The sequence below is a fragment of the Hemitrygon akajei genome, chromosome 15 (genome assembly GCF_048418815.1).
Source record: "Hemitrygon akajei chromosome 15, sHemAka1.3, whole genome shotgun sequence".
Classification (NCBI taxonomy): Eukaryota; Metazoa; Chordata; class Chondrichthyes; order Myliobatiformes; family Dasyatidae; genus Hemitrygon; species Hemitrygon akajei.
The window spans coordinates 67,685,262-67,710,672 of NC_133138.1; the positions used below are offsets into that span (position 1 = coordinate 67,685,262).

General features: G+C 43.2%; 1 protein-coding gene across 2 annotated transcripts in view; it reads right to left on the minus strand.

Annotated features, from left to right (window-relative positions):
- The window catches only part of LOC140739432 (gastrotropin-like), a 178,113-nt gene that overhangs the window by 47,991 nt on the left and 104,711 nt on the right, over window positions 1-25,411 (minus strand). The window contains exons 3-4 of one of the 2 annotated variants that reach the window (XM_073067726.1): window positions 15,051-15,256; window positions 10,744-10,977 (exon numbers count right to left, since the gene is read on the minus strand). In XM_073067726.1, coding sequence (XP_072923827.1) covers window positions 10,744-10,790 — 47 coding nt within the window. In that variant the 5' untranslated portion in view covers window positions 10,791-10,977; window positions 15,051-15,256. The remainder of the gene's footprint in view (window positions 1-10,743; window positions 10,978-15,050; window positions 15,257-25,411) is intronic. The other variant, XM_073067727.1, reaches the window with a different exon arrangement.

The following is a 25,411-nucleotide window of genomic DNA, read 5'->3' on the forward strand; positions in this document are numbered from 1 at the left end:
GTATTTCTAAGAAAGTGGGAAATTAGTTTGTAAATGTTTAATTTTCACTATTAGAGTAATATGAATAATACATATTGCCAACTAAGTTTAGGACTTTGTCAGATGAAACACTTAAGAAAAAGCGAAGTTTTAACCACAGTATCAAAGTTAGTAGATGCAAGCAAGACACAGTTCCACCGGACGCATTTCAAATCTAGTTGAAGACTTCGGGCAGGCTTGCTTGAAGAAATCTCTGCCCAATTATTATCAGCATATAACCTGCAGCACCAGGGGTCCCAACACACTAGAATGCTGCTTTATTACCATAAGGAATGCTTTCCAGTCTGTGCACAACTACACTTTGAGAAATCAGATCACTTGGCCGTCCTTCTCCTGCCTATGTACGGGCAGAGGCTAAAGAGCAAACCTCCAGAGATTAGGACAACAAAGAGGTGGTCACGGGAGTCAGAGCAGCGGCGATGGGATTGCTTCAAGTCAATGGACTGGGCTGTGTCCAAGGACTCCATCAGAGGGTCTGAATGAATAATTTTAATTATATTTCATTATGGTGATATTTTGTTTTATGTGTTGTGCATGATATGTTTTGAGGGTGCACTGTAGTCTGCAGCAATGTTGTTTCATTTGGTTATATACAGTATGTACAGTCAGATGACAATAAACTTGACCTTGAAAGCCTCCTGGTTTAGTCTGCATTCTTTGATTATAGCGTATATGATTGATTTGTATGTGAAAAGGTTCAGGGATAGTTTATAGTGAGTGGGTTACAATGTGAACATGCATTACAGCCAATTTTTGCTTCCTGATGCTTGTGTTTTCCAAAATAAACTATAAAGCCTGCTTTATTGGGATTAAATTATATTCTGTCGAGCATTACCATGATAAACAAGGCAGTAGTTTCATTATTTATTTAGTCATGGTGCTTAAGTGGATTAGAGCTGTCCTTTAAAAACTAGTCCAAATGAAAAATTGAAGCTTTTTCTCCAGGAAATGTCTGGACATCTCTCAGGCTGTAGGATCCGATTTATTGTGTTAAATGCAAGGTAGGAACTCAAGTGATCCAAATGTTACATAATGTTCCCTTGTCTTTCCTCGCTAATTTGCTTCTATTCTAGTGTGTGCAGACCATTATCTAGCCACCTAGTCTTCATCCAGCAGATCACTCTTCATTTGTAAGTGCAAATGATGAAAGACTGCAAGCCTCCTAAATAAAAAAAAGCATCACAAATACCTGGCACCAACCCAGCGTTCATCTGGTTACATCAGGAGTGGGCCCCGAGTGCTGTCTCAATAATAGCAGTTCAAGAATGAGAAATAACGTTCTGGCTCAATGACATGTTATGATCATTAACCTGAAATGTTAATTTGTTTCCTCCCTCTACAGATAATGAATGACCTGCTGAGTGGATCCTGTATCTGTTTGTACTTAAAAAAAGGCATCTGTTTCTCACATTGTTATGACATTGGTGTCTGTTACAGACTCTGTACAGTTAATACAAGTCTTTCCTGAGGCTGGTAGGCTGTCTCTGGGTCAATAGTTGCAACAGAACATGAACAGGCTGCATTGTCTGATCGGTGTAGCTCAGCTTCACACTTCATACTCCATCTTCTAAGCATTGGAATGTGCGATACTGGAGCAGAAAGAGGTCTCAAGCTTGCTTCACCTACCAACGATCTGATCATTGTTTTCAACTCAAGTGTTCTGTTAAATTTCCCCGTAACTTTCAATTCCACTACATTCCAAAAATGCCTCTCTCAGCCATGAACATACATAATGACTAAACTGTCATACCTCTCACACAACCCTCGGAGAGAAGAAATCAGTCTTATATAACCAATAATATTTCCCGAGACCAAGCCTACTGGGGGGTGGGGGGGGGGGGAGATAATCCAAAGAGTCTTTGATCTTTTTTTCTTTGTATTCTACTGACTTTCTCCAAATCAAAGTTGTATCAGTGGGAACTGAGTTAGATCCAAATTATAAACACAAGAGATTCTGCAGGAAAAGCAGAGCAACACACAAAAATCGCTGGAGCAACCCAATCAAAAGTAATAAATAGTCGCTGTTTGGGCTGAGGCCCTTCATCGGGACTGGAAAGGAGGAGGGAAGGAGGCAAAATAAGAAGGTGGGGGTGGGCAAGGAGTACAAGCTAGGAGGTGATAGGTGAAGCCAGGTGGGTGGGGGAGGGAGATGAAGTAAGAAGCTGGTAGGTGATAGGCAGAAAGGGTAAAGGGCTGGAGAAGAAGGAATCCATTATGAGAGGATGGTGGATCAGGGGAGAAAGGGAAGTAGGAGGGCACCAGGGGAGGTGATAGGCAGGTGAGAAGAAGAGAGAGGTAAAGGGGGGGGGGGCACAGTGGGGAATTGAAGAAGAGGAATGAGGAAGAGAGAAAAATTACCAGTGGCTAGAGAAATCAATGCTCATCCCATCAGATTTCCAGATAGAATATGTGCTCTCCTACTCGAGGGTGGTGTCGTTGAGACAATAGAGGAGGCCATGGATTGACATGTCAGAATGGGAATGGGGATTGGAATTAAAACGATTGGCCACCGGGAAATCCTTCTTTTTGCAATGGAGTGAAGGTGCTCAACAAAGCAGCCTCTCAGTCTACGTGGGTCTCACCAATGTAGAGAAGGCCGCACTGGGAGCACCAGATACTGGAGCTGACCCTAACAGACTCGCAGGTGAAGTGTTTCCTCACCCAGAAGGACAGTTTGGAGCTCTGAATGGAGGCAAGGGTTTAGGTGAATGGGCAAGTGTAGCTTGCAGGAATAAGTGCTAGGAGGGGAGATCAGTGGGGAGCGAAGAATAGACAAGTGAATCACAGAGGGAGCAGAAAGCAGAGTGGGGGGGGGGGGGGGTAAGATGATCCAAGTTATGACTCTTAAACCATGCCCCTGTCTGGAATGTGTGGAACAACTATTCAATCTTTCTCAGGAACCCCCTCGCCTCTCTCCCCAGTACCTCTGTTTGTGTACTGTTTCTGCAATCAGCTCCTGTGGCAAACTGAAAAGTTTCATCAACTTTGCTGCCAAACATTGAACATGCTCTCACTTTCACGTTCTGTGACTCTTCCCAGTCTTTTCTTGATTTCTCTACCTCCATCACAGGGGCTAGCTTAGACGAATATCCATTTCAAACCACAGTTTCCCACATCTACCACAATTATGCTTCCTCCTACCATTTTCACTGCAAGGATTCCATTTTGCCCAGTGTTTTCCTGTTCCGCTGCAGCAGTTCACATGCTAACTCTGCACCAGTGGTTCTGAGGCAGCTTCCTTTCTTCTCGTCCGTGACTTCCCCTCCATTGTGGTCTACTGGGCTCTTAACCAAGTCTGTTCTGTTTTCTGCACAATTGCTCTCTCTACCATCGCCCTTCATCCACCCAGGGTGAAGATTAGAAGTTTTAAAACTTAACATAATAGCAAAAAAAAATCTGTGGCTGTGATAAATCTGAAATGGCAAACAGAAAACAGCAGGAAATACTCCACGTGTCAGGTAGTATCCGTGTAGAGAGAAACAGAGACAGGGACAGGTTTAATAGTTCAGACAAAAGTGAACCGACATGTTGATTCTGTGCCATTCTCCACATAGCCTGACCTCCTGCCTATTCTCTGTTTCATTTCATCACTGTCTCACAGTAACGTAGTAGTCAGAACATCATTTTACAGTGCCAGCAGTTACAGATCGGGTTTCTATTCCTGTTGCTGTCTGTGAGGAGTTTGAACGCTCTCTCCATGGCTGTATGGGTTTCTTCACTGTGCCCTGCTTTCCCTCCACATTCCAAAGGTGTAAGGCCATAAGACATCGGCCTACTGAGACCACTCTGCCATTTGATCATGCCTAATCCATTTCGCTCTCAATTCCATTCTCCTACCTTCTCCCTGTAACCTTTCATGCCCTGACTAATGAAGAATCTATCAACCTCTGCCTAAAATACACCCAATGACCTGGCCTCCACAGTTGCCTGTAGCAACAAATTCCACAGATTCACCACCCACTGCCTAAAGAAATTCCTCCTCATTTCTGTTCTAAATAAACAAAAGTCCCTCTGTTCTGAGGCTGTGTCCTCTGGTCCTAGAAACCACCCCCCTCCCTTCCTCCCACTATAGGAAACATCCTCTCCATATCTACTCTGTCTAGGCCTTTCAACTTTCAATATGTTTCAACAAGATCCCCCTTCACTCTTCTAAATTCCAGCAAGTAAAGGCCAAGAGATATCAAACTCTCCTCATATGATAAGCCTTTCATTCCCAGAATCAATTTGTAGACCTCTTTTGAATCCTCTCCAATGTCAACACATCCTTTCTTAGATAAAGGGGCCAAAACTGCTCACATTACTTCAAGGGGGGTCTCACCAGTTCTCTATAGAACCTCAACGTTACATCCTTGCTTTTATATTCTAGTCCTCTCAAAATAAATGTTAACATTGCACTTGCCTTCCCCTTTAGGGAATCCTACATGAAGACCCCCAGGTTCCTTTGCACCTTGGATTTTTGAATTTCCTCCCATTTAGAAAATAATCTATGCTTTTATTCCTTCACCTAAGTGCATGACCATTCACTTTGTGACACTGCAATCCATCTGCCACTTCTTTGTCCATTTTCCTAATCTGTCTAAGCCCTTCTGCAGCCACTCTGCTTCAACAATACTGCCTGCACCACCCCCCCCCCCCCCAAACCTAACTTTGTACAGCTGCAAACTCGGTACAAAGCCATCAATTCCATATTCCAAATCATTGACATACAATGTAAAAAGAATCGGTTTCAACACTGACCCCTGCGTAACACCACTAGTCATCGGCAGCCAATAAGAAAAGGCTCCCTTTATTCTGACTCTTTGTCTCGTGCCAAGCAACCAGTGCTCCATCCATGCTTCTATCTTTCCTGTAATACCATGGGCTCTTATCGTGCTAAGCAGCCTCATGTGCACACCTTGTCAAAGGCCTTCTGAAAAATGAAATCCACAACATCCATCAATTTTCCTTTATCTGTCATGATTGCTATTTCCTCAAAGAAGTCCAAAAGATTTGTCAGGCAAGGTTTTTCCCTCAAGGAAACCATACTGACTTTGGTCTCTTTTACCACGTACCCCCAAGTACCCCAAAACCTCATCTTTACCAACCGACTCCAGCATCTTCCCTACCACTGAGGTCAGGCTAACTGGTCTATAATTTTCTTTCTTCTGCCTCCCTCCCTTCTTGAAGAGTGGAGTGAATGAGCAATTTTCCAATCTTTCCAGAATCTAGTGATTCTGGAAAAATGACTACCAATGCCTCTACAATCTCTTTGGCTACCTCTTTCAGAACCCAAGGGTGTAGTCCATCTGGTCTAAGTGACTCATCTACCTTCAGACATTTCAGCTTCCCAAGTACCTTCTCCATTGTAATAGAAACTGCATTCATCTTTGCTCTCTGACACTCTCAAACTTCCGTCATACTGCTAGTGTCTTCTACAGTGAAAACCAATGCAAAGTACTTATTCAGTTTACCAATTCCTTGTCTCCCATTACTACCCCTGCAGTGTCAATTTCCAATGGTCCAATATCTACTCTTGCCTGTCTTTTACTCTTTATATATGGGGAAAATAAACTTTTGGTATCCTCTTTGATTTTATTGGCTAGCTTGCCTTTGAATTTCATATTTTCCCTCCTTTTGGCTTTTGTATTTACCTTCTATTGGTTTTTGAAAGCTTTCCCATTTTCTAACTTCCTGCTAATTTTTGGTCTAATTTATGTCCTCTCTTTTGCTTTTATGTTGGCTTTGACTTCCCTTGTCAGTCATGGTTGTATCATCCTGCCTTTAAAGTGTCTCTTTTTTTGGGATGTATCTATCCTCTGTCTTCGAAACTCCACCCATTACTGCTCTGCCATCAACCCTGCTAGTGTCCCCTTCAAATAAAATTTAGCCAGCTCATCTCTCACGCCTGATTTTCCCAATCAACCTGCCTATTGAAATCTTCATTGACAATCATAAAATTTCACTTTTGACATGCATTTTCTATTTCCAGCTGTAATTTGTAGCTCACATTCTGGCTGCTGTTGGGAGGCCTCTGTATAACTCCCACCAGGATCTTTTCACCCTTGCAGTTTCTTAATTCTACCCACGATTCTACAACTTTTTATCTCATGTTATCTCTTTCAAAGGATTTGATTTCATCTTTTACCAGAAAAGCCACACCATCCCCTCTGCCTACCTGCCTGTCCTCTTGATACAATGACTATCCTTGAACGTCAAGGTCCCAACTATAATCTTTCAGCTACGACTCAGTGATGCCCACAAAGTCATACCTGCCAATTTCTAACTGCACTAAAGATCACTTACCTTACTCCCGAGTACCGTGTGTATTCACGTTTAACAGCTTCAGTTATATAACATGTTGTGGGTATGTTCTGTTGGTGACAGAAGCATGGTGACACTTGCAGGCTGCCCAGTACTATCCTCGCCGCTTTAATTTGATGCAAACGATGCATTTCACAGCATGTTTCAAAGTACATAAGATAAGTAAAGCTAATCTCTTCAGCTCTCTAATCTCTTTACTTCTTGCACAACATTATTTCAATCTCTCTGGTCAGGCTTGGAGGATAAGAACAGCTGTAGCCAAACTGATTTGTTATACTTCCCACAACCCTGTGCTCTGTGTAATCGTGATCATGTCCGCATTCATGTACCTGGAGTCAGTTGGTGTGGAAACAGACTCTTCAGACCACCAACTCTGTGCAAGCCATTCACATTCTTTCCATTATATTTTTCCCACCTTTTCTTCAATTTCCCTAGATTCTATGGATCATTTACACTTTAGAGGCCAAATAACCTATCAAGCTACATGTTGTTCAGATGTGGGAGGAAACCAGATCGCCCAGAGGAAACACACAAAGTCAAAGGAAGAACATGCAAACTCCACACAGACAGCACCAGAGAATGAGTTAACCCATATAACTGTAAGGCAGGTGCTCCACTGCGCCACCTCATGATAGTTCCGCTCGGCAGAAATCCTTACTCAAACAATTATAGGCAAAGAATGTCCATCACTCTTCCCATTACCTTGTCCTCTTCTTTATAAAGTTGCTACTTCACTTATACAGAACCAGGGAGCCTGCTGGACTTGGTCAGGTTGGGAGAGTGGGAAAACAAATGGTAGATGAGGGAGGTGTGGGGTTATGCATGTTGGTAGGAAGATTAAAAGTGGATTTGTTTTGTAACAGGGGAAGAATTCATAAATATTAGTTGCTTTTCTTGTGGTCACATGACGCTGTTGGTCCTTGATGGTGCCGAATGTTGCAAGTTCAGTTCTTTGGTGGGGTTGGATGGTGGGGGAGCTACGACGATTCACTCATAGCAAGACTAGACCTCAAGTTGGGGTGTTGTCTGTTTGCTGCCACCCAGGGTGAGGCATTAGAGTTGGGCGCTCCCCGAGAGTGCCAAAGGCGGTGTGGCACAGCATCCATGCTAGAGTTGGTGCTGCCCCCCAGTGTTCATTCGGCAGAAGGCAAGCTGTATTGTGTTTGCCTGCAGTCTGCTGCAATGTTCATGGACTCAGGAACTTGGACTATTTTTTTTGCGTGACTGTATTTTACTGCTAGCTTACGTGCACTCTATGGGATGTGTACTGTGTTTGGCATCTTGGCTCTGGAGTAACGCTGGTTCATGGGTATTCATTTATGGTTGAATGACAATTAAACTTGAACTTGAACCAGAGGTGCAATGGGAGTCCCAGTTTAGAATTCCCTTAATGTTACCTTGCAGCTTGAGTCAGTAGTAAAGAAGGCAACTGCAAAGTCAGCATTCACAGGACTAGAACATAAAAGCAAACATGTGCTGTCGAGGTGTGGGTCAGTCTGCATTTGGAATATTGTGAGCAAACATGGGCACCGTATCTGAGGGAAGGATGTGCTGGTCCTGAAGAGTGTCCAGACGAGGTTCACAAGAATAATTCCAGGATTGAGGGCCTTAACCTATAAAAAGTGTTTGATGTCTGTGGAGTTCAGAAGGATGAGAAAGTGGTCTCATTGAAACTTACCAGTTACTGAATGGTCTGGATACAATGGACATGGGGATAATGTTTCCATCAGTAGGAGAGTCTAGGCCTAAGGGCAAATCCTCATAATAAAGGGACTTCCCTGTAAAACTCATGTGAGGAGAAATTTCTTCAGCCAGAGGGTGGTGAATGTGTGGAATCTGTAACCACACAGGGCTGTGCAAGCAAAGTCTTTGGGTGTATTTAAGATAGAGATTGATAGGTTCTTGATTGGTAAAAGGGTTATGTGTTACAGGAAGAAGGTAGGAGAAGAGGGTTGAAATATTAATCACAGACCTATAGAACACTCCAGCACAGAAACAGGCTCTTTGGCCCATCTAGTCTATATCAAACTATTATTCTACCTAGTCCTATCAACATGCACCTGGACCATAGTCCTTTGTACATCTCCCATCCATGTACTTATCCAACCTTCTCCTAAACATTGAAATCCAAACTGTATCTTTCACTTCCGCTGGCAGCTCGTTCGAAACTTTTATCACCCTCTAACTGAAGATGTTCCCACTCGTGTTCCCCTTAAACACTTCAGCTTTCACCCTTAACCCAAGACCAATATTTTTAGTCTCATCCAACCTCAGTGGAAAAACACTGTTTGCATTTGCCCTAACAATGCCATCCATAATTTAATATAGAGTACCTCAGTCAAATGCCCTATCATTCTCCCACGCTCTAGCGAATAAAGTCCTAACCTATTCAAGCCTTCCCTGTAACTCAGGTCCTTAGGTCTTCGCAACATCCTTGTAACTTTTTTTTCTGCACTTTTTCAGTCTTATTGATATCTTTCCTGTAGGTAAGTGACCAGAACTGCAAACAGTACTTCCAGTTAGGCCTCACCAACATCTTACGAAAACTTTGACATAACATCCCAACTCCTGTACTCCATACACTGAACTAGGAAGACTAATGTGCCAAAAGCTCACTTTACGATCCTATCTACCTGCGATGTGTGAATGAAATCAGTCATGATTGAATGCTAGAGATGACTCAATGGGCTGAATGGCCTAATTCTGCTGCTATATCATGGCCTTATGGTCTTATGGGAGCAAATTCAGCGAAGGTCATATTTTGGAGAAATTTGCTATGCGTGTCCTGTAGAACAGAGCAGGTCACATTGGAATCGACTACCAAAGATAAATTGACTACAGAAGCATGCAAAGCATTAGATAAATATTTGGTAATAATTGAGTGTTGACAGAATCCAGCTTTGCTGTCACACAAGTTGTAGTCAATTAGGTTGTGCATTCTCCTGTGAACACTCACGTAATTAGCAATCCAGGCCCCAGGACTGTTAACTGATGGAGCCATTGCACTCTGCAAGGGGAGTCATGGCTAATGTTCCCTCTAATTTCTTTTTCTACTACTGCGTGGACCAAACATTGCTCTGAGCAGCAAATTATTACATAGCCTGAAAGCTGCACGGGACTTTAAGAGATTTTTTCTTGTAATATGCATACTATGAATATCTAGAACGAAAACTGAAAAATCACATACATTTGATTTTATTTATTAATTGAAGGCTATAATGAAATTCAGTACAACAAAGAAAACCTTTTATATTTCGTAAACTTAATCTGGCCGTGTCCAATTCCAGCACGGCGACAAAGGCCCAATTCCCGGCACTGGAAGGAGTTTGGATGTTCTCCCCGTGACTGCGTGCGTTTCCCCCGGATGCTCCGGTTTCCTCCCACAGACCCAAGACGTACCAGTAGTAGGTAAATTGATAATTGTACATTGTCCCAGGATCAGGCTAGGATTAAACTGCTGGACTGCTGGATGGAGTGGTTCGAAGGGCCTATTCTGCACCGTATCTCAATGCACAGGAGTATTTCCGTTACTGCATGGCCACAGGCCCGCACAGCAGTCATGGCATTCTAAAGAGTGGAACTCCATGATCACATTACTGAGATCCTAAAGGAATTAACTCCGATTCATTTCATCTTAATTGGTACTAATTAATCTAGGTCAGCCATTGCTTCTCTTGCCTTGTGTGGTGTGCAATTATTCAGACTACTACAGATGTAACCTGTGTTTAACAGTGAAGAATGAGGGGTCAGGTTATCAAATTTACTAGTTGTGGAAGTGGTGTGCATTTTCCAGTTACCACAGCATCGTGTTTCGGAGTGGGAAAACTGTTCTGAGATCGTCCTAAGAAATAATTTACACAGGGACCTGCTGCCACCTAGCTGTGGTTGCATTTGTTAGCTACGGGCAGGAAGTTCAACTCAGTGGCCTGGAAATTCTATTGCATTGCACAATGCTTTTGTGTGCTTTGTGATTGAATTACAAAGTACAAAGCACACATATGTCACCATATGTAACCCTGAGATTCACTTTTGTGCAAGCATATTCAGAAAATCCAACAAACATAATAATCAGTGAAAGATCACGCCCAACAGGACGGACAAACAACAGATGTGCAAAAGACAAAGGATAAAAAACAATAAATATCGAGAATATGAGATGAAGAGTACTTGAAAGTGAGTCCATAAGTTGTGGGAACAGTTCAGTGATGGGGCAAGTGAAGTTATCTGCTCAGGTCCAAGATCCTAATGGTTGAGGCTCTTGTTCCTGAAGCTCTTCCAGCTTCTTCCTGACGGGGCAGCAGCAAGAAGAAGGCATAGCCATGGTGCTGGGGCCCTTGATGATGGATGCTATTTTCCTGCAAGAGCGCTCTGTGTAGATGTGCTCAATGGTGGGGAGGACTTTACCTGTGATGGACTGGGCCATATCCACTACTTTTTGTAGGATTTTCCATTCAAGGGCATTGCTGTTTCCACACCAGGCCGTGACGCAGCCAGTCAATATACTCTCCACCACACATCCACAGAAGTTTGTCAAAGTTTTAGATGCTGTGTCGAATCTTCACAGACTTCTAACGAAGTAGAGGGACAGCCATACTTTCTTCGTGGTTGCACTTATGTGCTGGGCCCAGGACAGATCCTCTGAAATGACAGCACCAAAGAATTTAAAGTTGCTGGCCCTCTCCACTCATGTGCATTTAATATTTCAATATTGTTTGAATAAAATTGTAAATATATAATTTGAGTAAACATTCTTGTTTGTTTAAGTAATTCATTATGGGTTATATATAAAGGAATGTGAATGGCTTGTGTTATCCCACCACTAAGAAATAAGTGCGAGCCTTGCTTAAAATAGAGAATGAAATTAAGACCCATTCTCCTGTGCTGTTGTCTTTTTCTTGTGATTAGTTTTATGTGTTTTCTTCACTGGTAGGTTCAGATGAATCAAAGTATTTTGGAGTTACGCAGCAGCACAGAAACAGGCACTTCAGCCCAGTTAGTCCACCCCACCATCAAGCAGCCAGTGATGATTAATCCCTTTGTGATTCCCCACAAAATCCCATCAGCACTCCTCAGATTCCGAGGTCCTTCTGCATACTGGGGACAGTTTATCATGACCAATCACCCAATTGGTTAATTGACCAATTTAACTAATTAACCTACTATCCCAACAATCTTTGGGGTGTGGGCGGAAACACAAGCAACCACAGGGGAAATGTGAAAACTCCTCGTGGACAGTACCAGAGGTCAGATTGAACTTGGGTCGCTGGAGTTGTGAGACAGCTAACTGCACTTCTGTGTCCTTGTAATATGCTGCTCCAAATTTTGCTTCCATCTTTGCAGTGTATTCTCTCTGTAAAATACTTCCCCTGTACATCCCTCATAACACTTCCCTCTCTTACTTTAAGGCTGTGCCTTATGGTATGTTACATCTCTACCCTTGGCAAAAGATTCTAACTGGCCACCCTATTTATCTATAATATATATAGTTTTATCAGGTCTCCCCTCAGGTTTGTTTAATATCTCCTTATAGCTAATACTCTTCAAACCTCTTTTGTACTCTACTCATGCTTCCTGTAACATAGTGACCAGAACTGCACATAATAATCCAAATGTATCCTGAGTAAAGTTTTATGCATTTTATACATTTGACTCCCAATTTTTAAACTTGGCACTCCAACCAACGAGTTACTTATGTTGCCATTAAAAGCTTTTAAAGAAATACAGTTTTAAATTAATATTTTGATAGACACAAGATGCTGGTGGAACGCAGCAGGCCGGGCAGCATCTATAGGAGGAAGTACAGTCGACATTTCGGGCCGAGACCCTTCGTCAGGGCTAACTGAAAGAAAAGATAGTAAGAGATTTGGAAGTAGGAGGGGGAGGGGGAAATGCGAAATGATAGAAGAAGACCGGAGGGGGAGGGATGAATCTAAAAGCTGGGAAGGTGATTGGCAAAAGGGATACAGAGGTGGAGAAGGAGAGGATCATGGGATGGGAGGCCTAGGGGAGGCCCCTTCTTACGCCATCCCTTATTTATTTATTACTCCCCCCCCCCCCACACCTTTCTCTCCTTTTTTTTCTCTCTCGGCCTCTCTCACAATCACTCCTTGCCTGTTCTCCATCTCCCTCTGGTGCTTCTCTCCCCCTTTCTCCCTGGGCTTCCCGTCCCATGATCCTTTCCCTTCTCCAGCTCTGTATCCCTTTTGCCTATCACCTTTCCAGCTCTCAGCTTCATCCCAACCCCTCCTGTCTTCTCCTATCATTTCACATTTTCCCCTCCCCCCACTACTTTCAAATCTCTTACTATCTTTTCTTTCAGTTAGTCCTGACGAAGGGTCGCGGCCCAAAACATCGACAGCGCTTCTCCCTATAGATGCTGCCTGGCCTGCTGCGTTCCACCGGCATTTTGTGTGTGTTGCTTGAATTTCCAGCATCTGCAGATTTCCTCGTGTTTGCGTTAATATTTTGATGACTGATTTTTTTCCTCTGTTGTGCAAAAATCATGCCATAATCTGAGGCAGGTCTGCTTCGGAGTTTATTAGATAGCAATAATGTGAAATGAGAGCATCTGCCACCCACATGGAGGTTCAAAGAGCTTAACTTCCAACAAAGGATGACATTAATGGCTTTGACTAACTGGGATTATGTGGATGAAAATTCTATTTGTTATGTGCATGTCTGTTTGTTTTATCAACATTTGGAGACAGGAAGCCAGTTTATGGGATCAGCTGTAAAAAGTTGTTGAATTGTCTGCAGTGCACAAAAAGGTCTCCAAACAATAATTAAAGAAACTACACTGAGAAATAATAAATTCTTCATACTGGCTAAATACTAAATCCCATCATAAATACACTTAAGATTACTCTGAGAGTCATCTATGTAAAACACCACATGAAACAATGGAAGCTACAATCTTAGTTTACCATAACACAGAAGGAGATGTTATGACCCCTGCTACTACGAGCAATCCTCTTACTCTGATTTCCCCTTACCCTATTTCCCTGTACCCCTGCCTCATATTCACTCTCACATAACCATCGATTCACCTTTTGTTCTTTCACCACTTATTTGCAATTAAAGACAACTTACTGCAGCTGACTAACTTGTCAGCACATCACGGGCATGGAAACCCATGTGATATCAAGGAGAACATTCAGATTTCCCCGTGTTTGCGTTAATATTTTGATGACTGATTTTTTCCACTGTTGTGCAAAAATCATGCCATAATCTTAGGCGTGTCTGCTTCGGACTTTATTAGATAGCAATAATGTGAAATGAGAGCATCTGCCACCCACATGGAGGTTCAAAGAGCTTAAATTCCAACAAAGGATGACAAGAACCCATCCAGCACCCAAGGCGAGGCTGGAGCCAGGCGTTCACAGGGGGAATGGATTCGAGCACACAGGAAAATTGGAGTAGGCCCAGGCCCCCTCTGCCCTGCCCCACCCCACCATTCAATAGGATTATGGTTGGTCAGCTCCCATAACCCTCAGAAAATATATATATTTGGTAAATTGTTTTATTATTGTCTGATATGTACTTCTCTTGCACACTGTCCATTCACATTATTTAATTACCACAGAGCATTGAGAGAGTACAAGGTGAAACAATGACAGAATGCAGAATAAGGTGTTACAGTTACTGAGAAAATGCAGCACAGGTGGACAAGAAAGCGTCGGCCATAATGAGCTAGGTTGTGATGTTACGAGCTCATCTTATAATACTGGCAGAATTATAATTCTGGTAGAATAGTCTTATAACAGCAGGATAGAAAATGCCCTTGAGCCTGGCGGGACACGCTTTCGGGCTTCTGTGCCAGGGAGAGGAGACAGAACGTCTGGGGAGGGTGGGGTCTCTGATTATGTTGTTGCTTTACCAAGGCAGTTGGAACTGTAGCTAGAGTCCATGGAGGGGAGGCTGGTTTCTGGGACACGCTGAGCTGTGTAAACAACTCTCCGCAGTTTCTTGGGCCATTTAGAATTGTGGCACAGAGCAATTTCTTTATGCAGAGAGCAGCCAATCTTTATAATTCTCTACTCTCCAAGGCTATGGAATCTAAGACTCTGAGTCCATTCAAACTAGAGTAATAGATTTCTGGATATGAATGGAATCAAGGAATATGGGTATGGCACAGGAATTTGTATTAAGGTAGAAGATTAGTCAGAGTTTGAAGAAAGGTGTAGCATTCTTGATGGGACAAAAAGCCTTGACCAGTTCATTTTCTTATGTTCTTATATTGTCTACATTAAACAATGGAGTATGTACACATTCCATCACATCATTTTAGTGAAGTACTAATCTTCAGCATGCATCTTCATACTTGTTTTATGAAAGCAGACATTTGTTCTCAAAAGCAGAATAAACAAGGCTGTGTTCCAAGTGGAAAACCCAAATCAAGCTGTTCTTTTTCAACATAAAACTTCAAAACCCCTAAAAAGGACATCAAAAGGACACAAAAAAGATTTCTGCTTACATTAATTGAGCTAAAGTGCTGCTTAACTCTATGAACCTATCACAACACAAAAGAAAATATCACAGCTGCCCGAAATCTGAGACAAAATATGAGGGGAACAGCCTCCCTCTAGTTACCCCTGTCTAGATCCTTTGTTACCTTGTACATATCTACCAAATCTTCTTTGCTTCAATGAGAAATTAGGAAAGCCGAGATATCGTAGGAGAAGATATCCCCAGAAAAAAATCAAAGAACGTACATGTGTAAGTGCACATCAAGTTGTGATGCTGCTTTACAACACCATGGCCCAGGTTTAATGCTGGCTCAGGTGACATTGCGTGGAACTTGACCGTTATCCCGTGACCGTGTGTGGATCCTCCAGGAGCTCTGGTCTGCTCCCACATCCCAAAGTCAGGCAGGTTGGCAGGTTTCATTCGTCAACGTAAATTGCTCCGAGTGCAGAACCTGGGATGAGTTGAGAAGGTGGAGAGAATTTAAAAGGGATCAATGTAGAATTAGTGCAAGTGGGTGGTATTAGTGCAAGTGGGTGGTTGATTGCAGACCTGATGCACCAAGGGCCTGTTTTCTATTAATTTATGAAACCTTTGTATTCAGCAGGTCACATCACTGTGACTGATGCCCTCTGACATCTGCTGAAGGAACATTGCCCCATCATACTAATCCATTACTTTTCTCTCCATAAGACCTCCGTGAGCTGGGAAGGACTTTTCCGGCATTATCTGTTTTTATTCCAATCATAGAATGGTATTATTTCAAATTAAGACAACATTGTTACGTTATCAACATAATATAAACTATGAAAGAAGTACTGGAAAGAGACCTCCTCTGAGGTCCATGTAGATCTGTCGTTGATATGCTGGAAATGGGTCTATTCCTGAGCACTGGCTGTAGGGCAGAGCCTCAGCTCCAGTCCTGGGACTTCTGTGATCTTCAGCTGGGAACCCGGCCTGTTGACCCACCTTCACTCATGCAGTAAATCCACTGAAATCAGTGGAGTCATTTGATCTAATTACGTTACTTTCAAATGTTGTAACGGTTTTTAAATGTGCCTCTGTTTTTAGTTTTCAAACCAGCTTTCAAAATTTTTGAACACTCCTGATTTCCTTAATATTGCTTTCATTTTTTAAAATGTGAGCAACTTGAGTGCGTCTGATAGACCCAGGCAATCCTTCAGGATTCACAACGACCTGTTTCCATTCCAGTTTTAGAGGGTTCTGCTGTAGCTGATGAAACAGATGTGGGAACTGCAGAACCATTCACATTAAATTGAAATCACGGTTTCCCAAGGACTGGTGTGCTGAGAGGTAGGGTCGTGCTGGCTGTCAAAGCCAGTCAGTTAGCACAGCCAGCCATTTGCACGGGGACAAGCGATGAACTGTCTAGAGACTCACTGATGCACTGGGAAGGGTTTGACCAGCAGATGGGTGTGACCTTGGGCCTTACTGAAAGAAACAGTATGTTTCTAAAGACAGGCAAATGACAACCAGGACAGCAGAAGATCTGTCCAACAATACACTGATAAAAGAACCAGTTGCAAATATTATCTGCAAACACTTTGATTCAGGGTTCAACACAAGATGAAGGAAGATGGGAGTTCTCAGATGATGATGTTTGTCAGAATATTCTAAACATAATGTTGTGTCTGTTGGCTTACCACAACATCCTCAGTGATATTTCTTTACATGCAGACCTGTCACTGCACACAGAAACACCTTCTGCTGCATAATCTGTCAGTGTACTCTAGATAAAAATTTTCACATCAAAGCTGGAAGATTCCTGAAACAGCTAAGTAAGTGGCTCTGGCATGATGTGTGCAAATACTTCCATCTTCATCTCAAGCTCCTGTTACTGCTATTTCAGGTTAGGAGTCTCCATTTAAATAGGAAATTGAAAATGTTGCCTTAGCATTCATATATTGATCTACCCATGAAATGATTGCAGTATTAGACCATAAGATATAGAAGCAGAAATAGGCTATTTGACCCTTCGAGTCTGATCCACCATTTCATCATTGCTGATCCAATTTTCCTCTCAGCCCCAATCTCCTGCCTTTTCCCCGTATCCCTTCATGCAATGACCAATCAAGAATCTATCAACATCTTCTTTAAATATACAGTCGGCCCTCCTTATCCACGGGGGATTGGTTCCGAGAGCCCCCGTGGATACCAAAAAATGCAGATGCGCAAGTCCCTTATTTAACCTGGCTCAGTGTGGTGGTCTTTAGGACCCAGCGGAACCCCGGACTTTATTTAACCCATCTCCGTGCGGCGGACATTAGGACCTGGTGGCGCAGCTCTGAATCCGCGGTGTTTCTGTTCACGAAAATAATCATGATCACGATCGAAAATAAGGTGGAAGTAATAAAGCAATCAGAAAGAAGCAAAACGCCATCGGTCATTGGAAAAGCGTTAGGCCACAGTCGGTCAATGATCGGAACAACTTTAATGGAGCATGTGAAAGGCCCTGACCCGATGAAAGCTACAATTATTACTAAGCAATGCAGTGGTTTAATTATTGAAATACGTATGTTTCTTAAGTAACACACACAAAATGCTGGTGGAAAGCAGCAGGCCAGGCAGCATCTATAGGGAGAAGCACTGTCAATGTTTCGGGCTGAGACCCTTCGTCAGGCTGTCCTCCATAATTCAAAGAGATTGAAGGATAAGGTTACAGGGTGACAAAATGTGACAGGAGCACTTGGAACTAAAAACTCATCCCTACCGGGAGAAAACAACACCTCATCTTTCTGCACTGTTCTCCAATAGTTTAAGGACTAAGTCCAGCCAGAGCATAACTCACAAGTGCTCTTGAAAGTCAGGTCTTAACCCTACCTGCCAACAACCAAGCACTGCCATCCTGGTCTCGTTCATGATGGCTTATGAAGAAGCATGTGACTTCCCTCCCAGAGACGATAGGTGTTTGTGCACTCGATTCTTGAAGGCTTGGACCCCATCGTCGCAGTTGTTTCCACCACAGCATCTGAAAGGCTGTTCCAAATTCTGATAGCACAGTGAAGGAAGCTTCTATCCAGTGTGTAGTTCTCGCATCAGGCATAGAAACAGCATGAGCAGGCATAGATAAACTCGATCGTGTGGTGCACCGTCTCTTGTAAGATGAAGGCAGCATGGCGCGAAGGTCTGCAGGGCTGTGGCTGGTGTGCATTTTGTATAGCACAGTAGCTGCAGTAACCTGTCATCTGCAGTGTAAACTACTGATGGCTAGCTTCTCACGAGCTGTGAATAGCTATACGAGGTTTGAATAAGGCCACCCCTCATCTTCTGAATTCTAGTGAGTGTAGGCCCAGAGCCATCAAACGCTCTTCATATGACAAGTCATTTAATCCTGGAATAATCTTTGCAAACCTTCTTTGAACCCTCTCCAGTATTAGTGCGTAGGAAATAGACTGACTGTCGACAATTCACTTTTGTCAATAGATAATGGTTCAGTTTTCTACAACTTAAGAAAAATGAACATTATTTTGGAACAAGCTGTGATTTACATGTCAAAATTCTGAGGATTTTTGTTATTACAATGTGCCTGCTGTATAATATCAGTTTAACATCTCAGAGGATCTGTATTTGGCCCAACACATCGATGCAATCACAAAAAAAAATGCATGCCAGCAACTCTATTGCATTAGGAGACTGAGAAAGTTTAGTATATCACCAAAGAGTTTTGTGAATTTCAAACACAAAGTACACTGCAGATGCTGTGGTCAAATCAACACCTACAAACAAGCTGGATGAACTCAGCAGGTCGGTCAGCATCCGTTGAAATGTCCTGACAAAGGGTCGTGGCCCGAAACGTTGACTGCTCCTTTCAACGGATGCTGACTGACCTGCTGAGTTCATCCAGCTTGTGAATTTCAAAGTTTTTTGACTTCTGCCTTCTTCCTTTCTGGTCTTTGCGAAGTGTCTCAGCCCGAAAGGTTGACTGTTTATTACCCTTCCATACATGTTGACTGACTTGCTGAGTTCCTGCAGCACGTTGTGTGTGTTGCTTTGCAGAATCTCTTGTGCAAGTTTCTATAATGTATAGTGGAGACCAGTCTGACTGAAGGCCCCTATGCACAGAATCACAAGAGGCTGCAGGCTGTGGAATCAGCAAGCCCTATCATGGGCACAAACCTGCCCACCGGCATGGACAGCGTTGGGGGCAACGCCTTAATCGGTGGTATCCATCATTAGGAAGTTTACTTAATTGTAATTAATATTTCAGTAATATTTGAGTATTATTGTAAATATGTTGTTTGATTAAGTGTTCTTTGTTTAAATACTTAATTATGGGTTATATGTATAAGTCACTACAGCACTATGTCATAAGTACATGCCTCACTAAAAGTAGTAGCAAAGAGTACATATTTATCCAGGTCTCCCATGTTTTTATGCTTTGGAGTTACAAATCATCACAGTGGAGACAAGGTAGTTTTAAGATGAACCTGTGGTGACTACCTGTCTGTTGAAGTGGAAGAGGAAGAAATGGTTGAGTATAAAACAAAAGTGCAGCATGATTTTTTTTCCCCCTCAGAAGGAGGAGACAGAGATGGCTGAGTTAAAAAAAAAAACGGAATAAAACAGATGAAATTCACAGGTTCATAAAACAGTCAGTACTGGGGGAAAAAATTTAACCATTAAGTGTTAAAATACGGAAATGGCTGACCACGTCGGAAAGATAGACGTGTTTGTACGCACAAGAGATAACTGCATTTTGTATACTGAACGAATTGTGCAGTATTTTGAAGCAAATGAAGTAGTCAATGAAAAGTGAATGCCAGTTTTGCTGAGTGCATTGGGTGCAAAAGCATACGGTTTGCTTAGGAGCTTGACTGCTCCAACCAAACCAGCCGAAATGAGCTTTGCTGATATTGTCAAAGTAATGCAGGAACATTTAGAACAGCAACCATTGTTGATTGCAGAATGCTTTAGGTTTCATATGCAGAATCAAAAGGAGGCCAAGTCCATTTCAATGACCATTACTGAATTGAAGAGATTGTCAGAGAATTGTCATTTCAATGATGCACAGAGATCATTTTGCTTGTTAAATCTTACAAGAAAGTATTCAAAATGGTTCTTAACTGAAGCACAACTCACATTTAATGGAGCAGTTGAAACAGCTGTATCAATGGAAACAGCAGCCAGAGATGCAACAGAGTTGGAGTCAGAAATGAAAGTGAGCATGAAGATATTTTTTCTTTGTTAAATGTGTTTTATTATTGTAAGACTATACTGGACTCCCATAACTGAGAGTACAGCAGGTCTACTGCATTAGTGAGCTGCTCATTGTTCAGAATAGCCGGATGTTGTAGGAGCCTGCCAGGGGTTTAAAAAAGGGAAGGCTGGTTGTTGGGCCATGATGAGTGAGTCTGGCTGCTAGGCCACGGGAGGAGCTGGATTGGGTTCGTAGAAGCTGACATGGGTGCAGGCCGTGCTGCAGCTTACTACATAGAAACATAGAAAACCTACAGCACAATACAGGCCTTTCTGCCCACAAAGCTGTGCCGAACATGTCCTTACCTTAGAAATTACCTAGGCTTACCCATAACCCTCTATTTTTCTGAGCTCCATGTACCAACCAGGAGTCTCTTTAAAGACCCTATCGTATCCACCTCCACCACCATCGCCCACAGCCCATTCCACACACTCACCACTCTCTGCATAAAAAACTTACCCTTGACATCTCCTCTGTAGCTACTTAAAACTGTAGCCTTTGTGCTAACCATTCCAGCCATGGGAAAAAGCCTCTGACTATCCACATGATCCATGCCTCTCATCATCTTATACACCTCTATCAGGTCACCTCTCATCCTCCATCACTCCAAGGAAAAAAAGGCCGAGTTCACTCAACCTATTTTCATAAGGCATGCTCCCCAATACAGGCAACATCCTTGTAAATCTCCTCTGCACCTTTTCTATGGTTTCCAAATCCTTCCTATAGTGAGGTGACCTGAGCACAGTACTCCAGGAGGGGTCTAACCAGGGTCCTATATAGCTGCAACATTACCTCTTGGCTCCTAAGTTCAACTCCAGGATTGATGAAGGCCAATGCACTGTATGCTTTCTTAACTACAGAGTCAACCCGCGCAGCAGCTTTAAGTGTCCTATGGACTCGGACCCCAAGATCCCTCTGATCCTCCACACTGCCAAGAGTCTTACCATTAATACTATATTCTGTCATCACATTTGACCTACCAAAATGAACCGCCTCACACTTACCTGGGTTGAACTCCATCTGCCACTTTTCAGCCCAGTTTTGCATCCTATCAATGTCCCGTTGTAATCTCTGACAGCCATCCACAGTATTCACAACAACCCCAACCTTTGTGTCATCAGCGAATTTACTAAGCCATCCCGCCACTTTCTCATCCAGGTCATTTATAAAAATCACGAAGAGTAAGGGTCCCAGAACAGATCCCTGAGGCACATCACTGGTCACCGACCTCCATGCAGAATATGACCCGTCTACAAACACTCTTTGCCTTCTGTGGGCAAGCCAGTTCTGGATCCACCAAGCAATTTCCCCTTGGATCCCATGCCTCCTTACTTTCTCAATAGGCCTTTCATGGGGTACCTTGTCAAATGCTTTGCTGAAATCCATATACACTACATCTACTGCTCGTCCTTCATTAATGTGTTTAGTCACATCCTCAAAAAATTCAATCAGGCTTGTAAGACACAACTTGCCTTTGACAAAGCCATGCTGACTATTCCTAATCATATTAAGCCTCTCCAAATGTTCATAAATCCTGCCTCTCAGGATCTCCTCCATCAACTTACCAACCATTGAAGCAAGAGTCACTGGTCTATAATTTCCTGGGCTATCTCTACTCTCTTTCTTGAATCATGGAACAACATCCACAACCCTCCGCTCCTCCAGAACCTGTCCCGTCCCCATTGATGATGTGAAGATCATTGCCAGAGGCTCAGCAAATTCCTCCCTCGCCTCCCACAGTAGACTGCGGTACATCTTGTCTGGTCTCGGTGACTTATCCAATTTGCTTTCCAAAAGCTCCAGCACATCCTTTCTTAATATCTACATACTCAAGCTTTTCAGTCCGCTGTAAGTCATCCCTACAATCGCCAAGATCCTGTTCTGTAGTGAATACTGAAGCAAGCACTCATTAAGTATCTCTGCTATCTCCTCCGGTTTCATACACACTTTTCCACTGTTACACTTGATTGGTCTTATTTTCTTAAATCTTATCCACATGCTCTTCACATACTTGTAGAGTACCTCGGGGGTTTTCCTTAATTCTGTCCGCCAAGGCCTTCTCATGGCCCCTTCTGGCTCTCCTAATTTCTTTCTTAAGCTCCTTCCTGCTAGCCTTATGATCTTCTAGATCTCTTTCATTATCTAGTATTTTTTTAACCTTTCGTAAGCTCTTCTTTTCTTCTTGACTGGATTTACAACAATCTATGTACACCACAGTTCCTGTACCCTACCATCCTTTCCCTGTGTCATTGGAATGTACCTATGCAGAACTCCATGCAAATATCCCCTGAACATTTGCCCTATTTCTTCCACACATTTCCCTGAGAACATCTGTTCCCAATTTATGGTTCCAAGTTCTTGCCTGATGGCCTCAAATTTCCCCTTACTCCAATTAAACGCTTTCCTAACTTGTCTGTTCCTATCCCTCTGTAATGTGGTAAAGGAGATAGAATTGTGATCACTATCTCCAAAATGTTCTCCCGCTGAGAGATCTGACACCTGACCAGGTTCATTTCCCAATACCAGATCAAGTACAGCCTCTCCTCTTGTAGGCTCAAGAAACCTTCTTGAACACACCTAACAAACTCCATCCCATCTAAACCCCTCTCGAGGGACATGCCAATCGATATTTGGGAAATTAAAATCTCCCACCATGACAACCCTGTTATTATTACACCTTTCCAGAATCTGTCTCCCTATCTGCTCCTCCATGTCCCTGTTACTATTGGGTGGTCTACAAAAAACACCCAGTAAAGTTATTGACCTCTTCCTGTTCCTAACTTCCACCCACAGAGACTCCGTAGACAATCCCTCCATGTTTTTGTCCTTTTCTGCAGCCGTGACACTACCTCTGATCAACAGTGCCATGTCCCCATCTCCCTGTCCTTTCTGAAACATCTAAAGCCTGGTACTCAAAGTAACCATTCCTGCCCCTAAGCCATCTAAGTTTCTGTAATGGCCACAACATCATAGCTCCAAGTACTGATTCACACTCTAAGCTCATCTGCTTTGTTCAAAATACTCCTTGCATTAAAATAGACACATCTCAAACCATCGGTCTGAGTGCGTCCCTTCTCTATCACTTGCCTACCCTCCCTCTCACACTGTCTCCAAGCTTTCTCTATTTGTGAGCCAACCACCTGCTCCAATCCCTCAACCACGCATTTATCCTCCACCTCACTCCATTCCTATACTCACTATCACATGGCACAGGCAGTAACCCTGAGATTACTACAGACAGACATACTTTATTGATCCCGAGGGAAATTGGGATCCTGCAGGATCCTATGTGGTCCTGCTTCTCAACTTCCTTCCTAACTCCCTGTAGTCTGTTTTCAGGACCTCCTCCCTTTTCCTGCCTATGTCATTGGTACCAGTATGTACCACGACCTCTGGCTGTTCTCCTTCCCCCTTCAGGATATTGTGGACAGGGTCAGAAACATCCCTGACCCTGGGAGGCAAACTACCATCCGAGTTTCTTTCCTGCGTCCACAGAATCGCCTGTCTGACCCCCTACTATAGAGTCCCCTATCACTGCTGCCATCCTCTTCCTTTCCCTACCCTTCTGAGCCACAGGACCAGACTCTGTGCCAGAGGCATGGCCACTGCCGATTCCCCCAGTTTAGGCTGTCCCCCCCAACAGTACTCAAGCAGGAGTACTTATTGTCAAAGGGTACAGCTACAGGGGTTTTCTCTCGTGTCTGATTCCTGCCCTTCCCTCTCCTGACTGTTAATCACTTTCTGTCTCCCCAGGCCCCAGTTTGACTACCTGCCTATAGCTCCTCTCTATCACCTCCTCACTTTCCCTCACCAGACGAAGGTCATCGAGCTGCATGTCCAGTTCCCTAACGCAGTCCCTAAGGAGCTGCAGCTCGACGCACCTGACACAGATCCGGCCGCCTGAGAGGCTGGGAGTCTCCCGGACTTCCCACATCTGACACTGAGCACTGAACACTGGCACCGAAGTTAAAGGCACCAAAGTGAAGGTGGTTTGCAGAGACATTGCAGAGACAAATGTCTTGGACATTTCTTTTGTAATCATAAAAGCCTATCGGACATTAACTGCTACAGGCCTGTTTCCCTTTGTTTGATGGATGAGACAGGAGCGAGGCAGCAGTGTTGCCTCGGTTGTAGTGAGAACAAGGAATCAACCTGCGGGCTTGCCTGCTACTACAGTCCAGGTGAGGAGGTGAAGCCAGAGGTGCTGTAGCATGGCATTCACGCTCTCCCATTGGTGCTGCCCTCCAGTGTTGGATTCATGGAATTACAGGCTGAACTGCTGGGAACCATCAATTTGCGGGACTTGTCACTCAGGGTCTTGGATTTCAAATATGTTTTCTTGTGTGAGCTGCAGTGTCACAGCTTTCTCTGATGTAAGATGTTAGTAATGAAGGCTTCTGACATATTACAATTGTTTTCATTAATACAAATTGTATTACCTTTATGGCAGGGGCTCACCTACACTAAGCCAATGCAGGCTTTGAAGGTGAAACTTGCAGATAATTCAACAAAGTAGGACATATACAAATAATGTTGGGCAGACAAAGTAAATGAACTGCACAGGGAAGATAGAAAGTTGAAATGCAGTTTCAATAAGTGGACTAATCTGCAGTGATGAAAAAATCTGATAACTATGAGAGTGACACAGGACTGGGGATCCCTGAGTTTTACACCCAAGTTTTACAAAGCCTGTCCGGTTCCTTATACCATCCGTGATAAAGTAACCAGTGAGCAAGATTACCAGGAGGCTGAAGGAATTGTTTCCAAGGTTGACAACACTATGGGCAACACCAGCAATCCTAGTAGCCAAGAAGAATGGGTCTGACAGGATCTATGGTGATTTTAAGGTCACCATCAACCCAGTACTGAAAGTAGATCAATACCATCTGCCTGGGATAGAGGATATCTCTGAAAACTTCTCTGGAGGAAAACACCTCAGCAACGTGGACTTAAACTGAGGCCTACCTACAGATGGAGATGGAAGAAGAGTCCAAAATGATTCTCGCCATTAGCACTCACAAAGGGCTTTATCACTACAATTGGCTTTTTTATTCAATAGAATCTGCACCTGCACTCTGGCAGAAAGCTATGCTCTGCTAGCTGTTACCTGGATGATATCATCTTTACTGGTAAGGATAAGCAACATCTCAGAAATCTCAAGAGTTAAAAAGATTAGAAGATTATGGGCTCAGAGCACAATGCAACAAAGTGTGAATTCTTTCACTTACTGTGGTTCCACCATTGACACATAAAGAATACACAAGCGTGCTGAGAAAATTCAAGCCGTGGTGGATGCCTCAAGGCCAAAGATCGTGTCTTAGTTGTAGTCCTTTCTAAGATTTGTCAATTACTATAATAGGTTCCTTGCCAAACCAGGCTACTGTGTTCCAA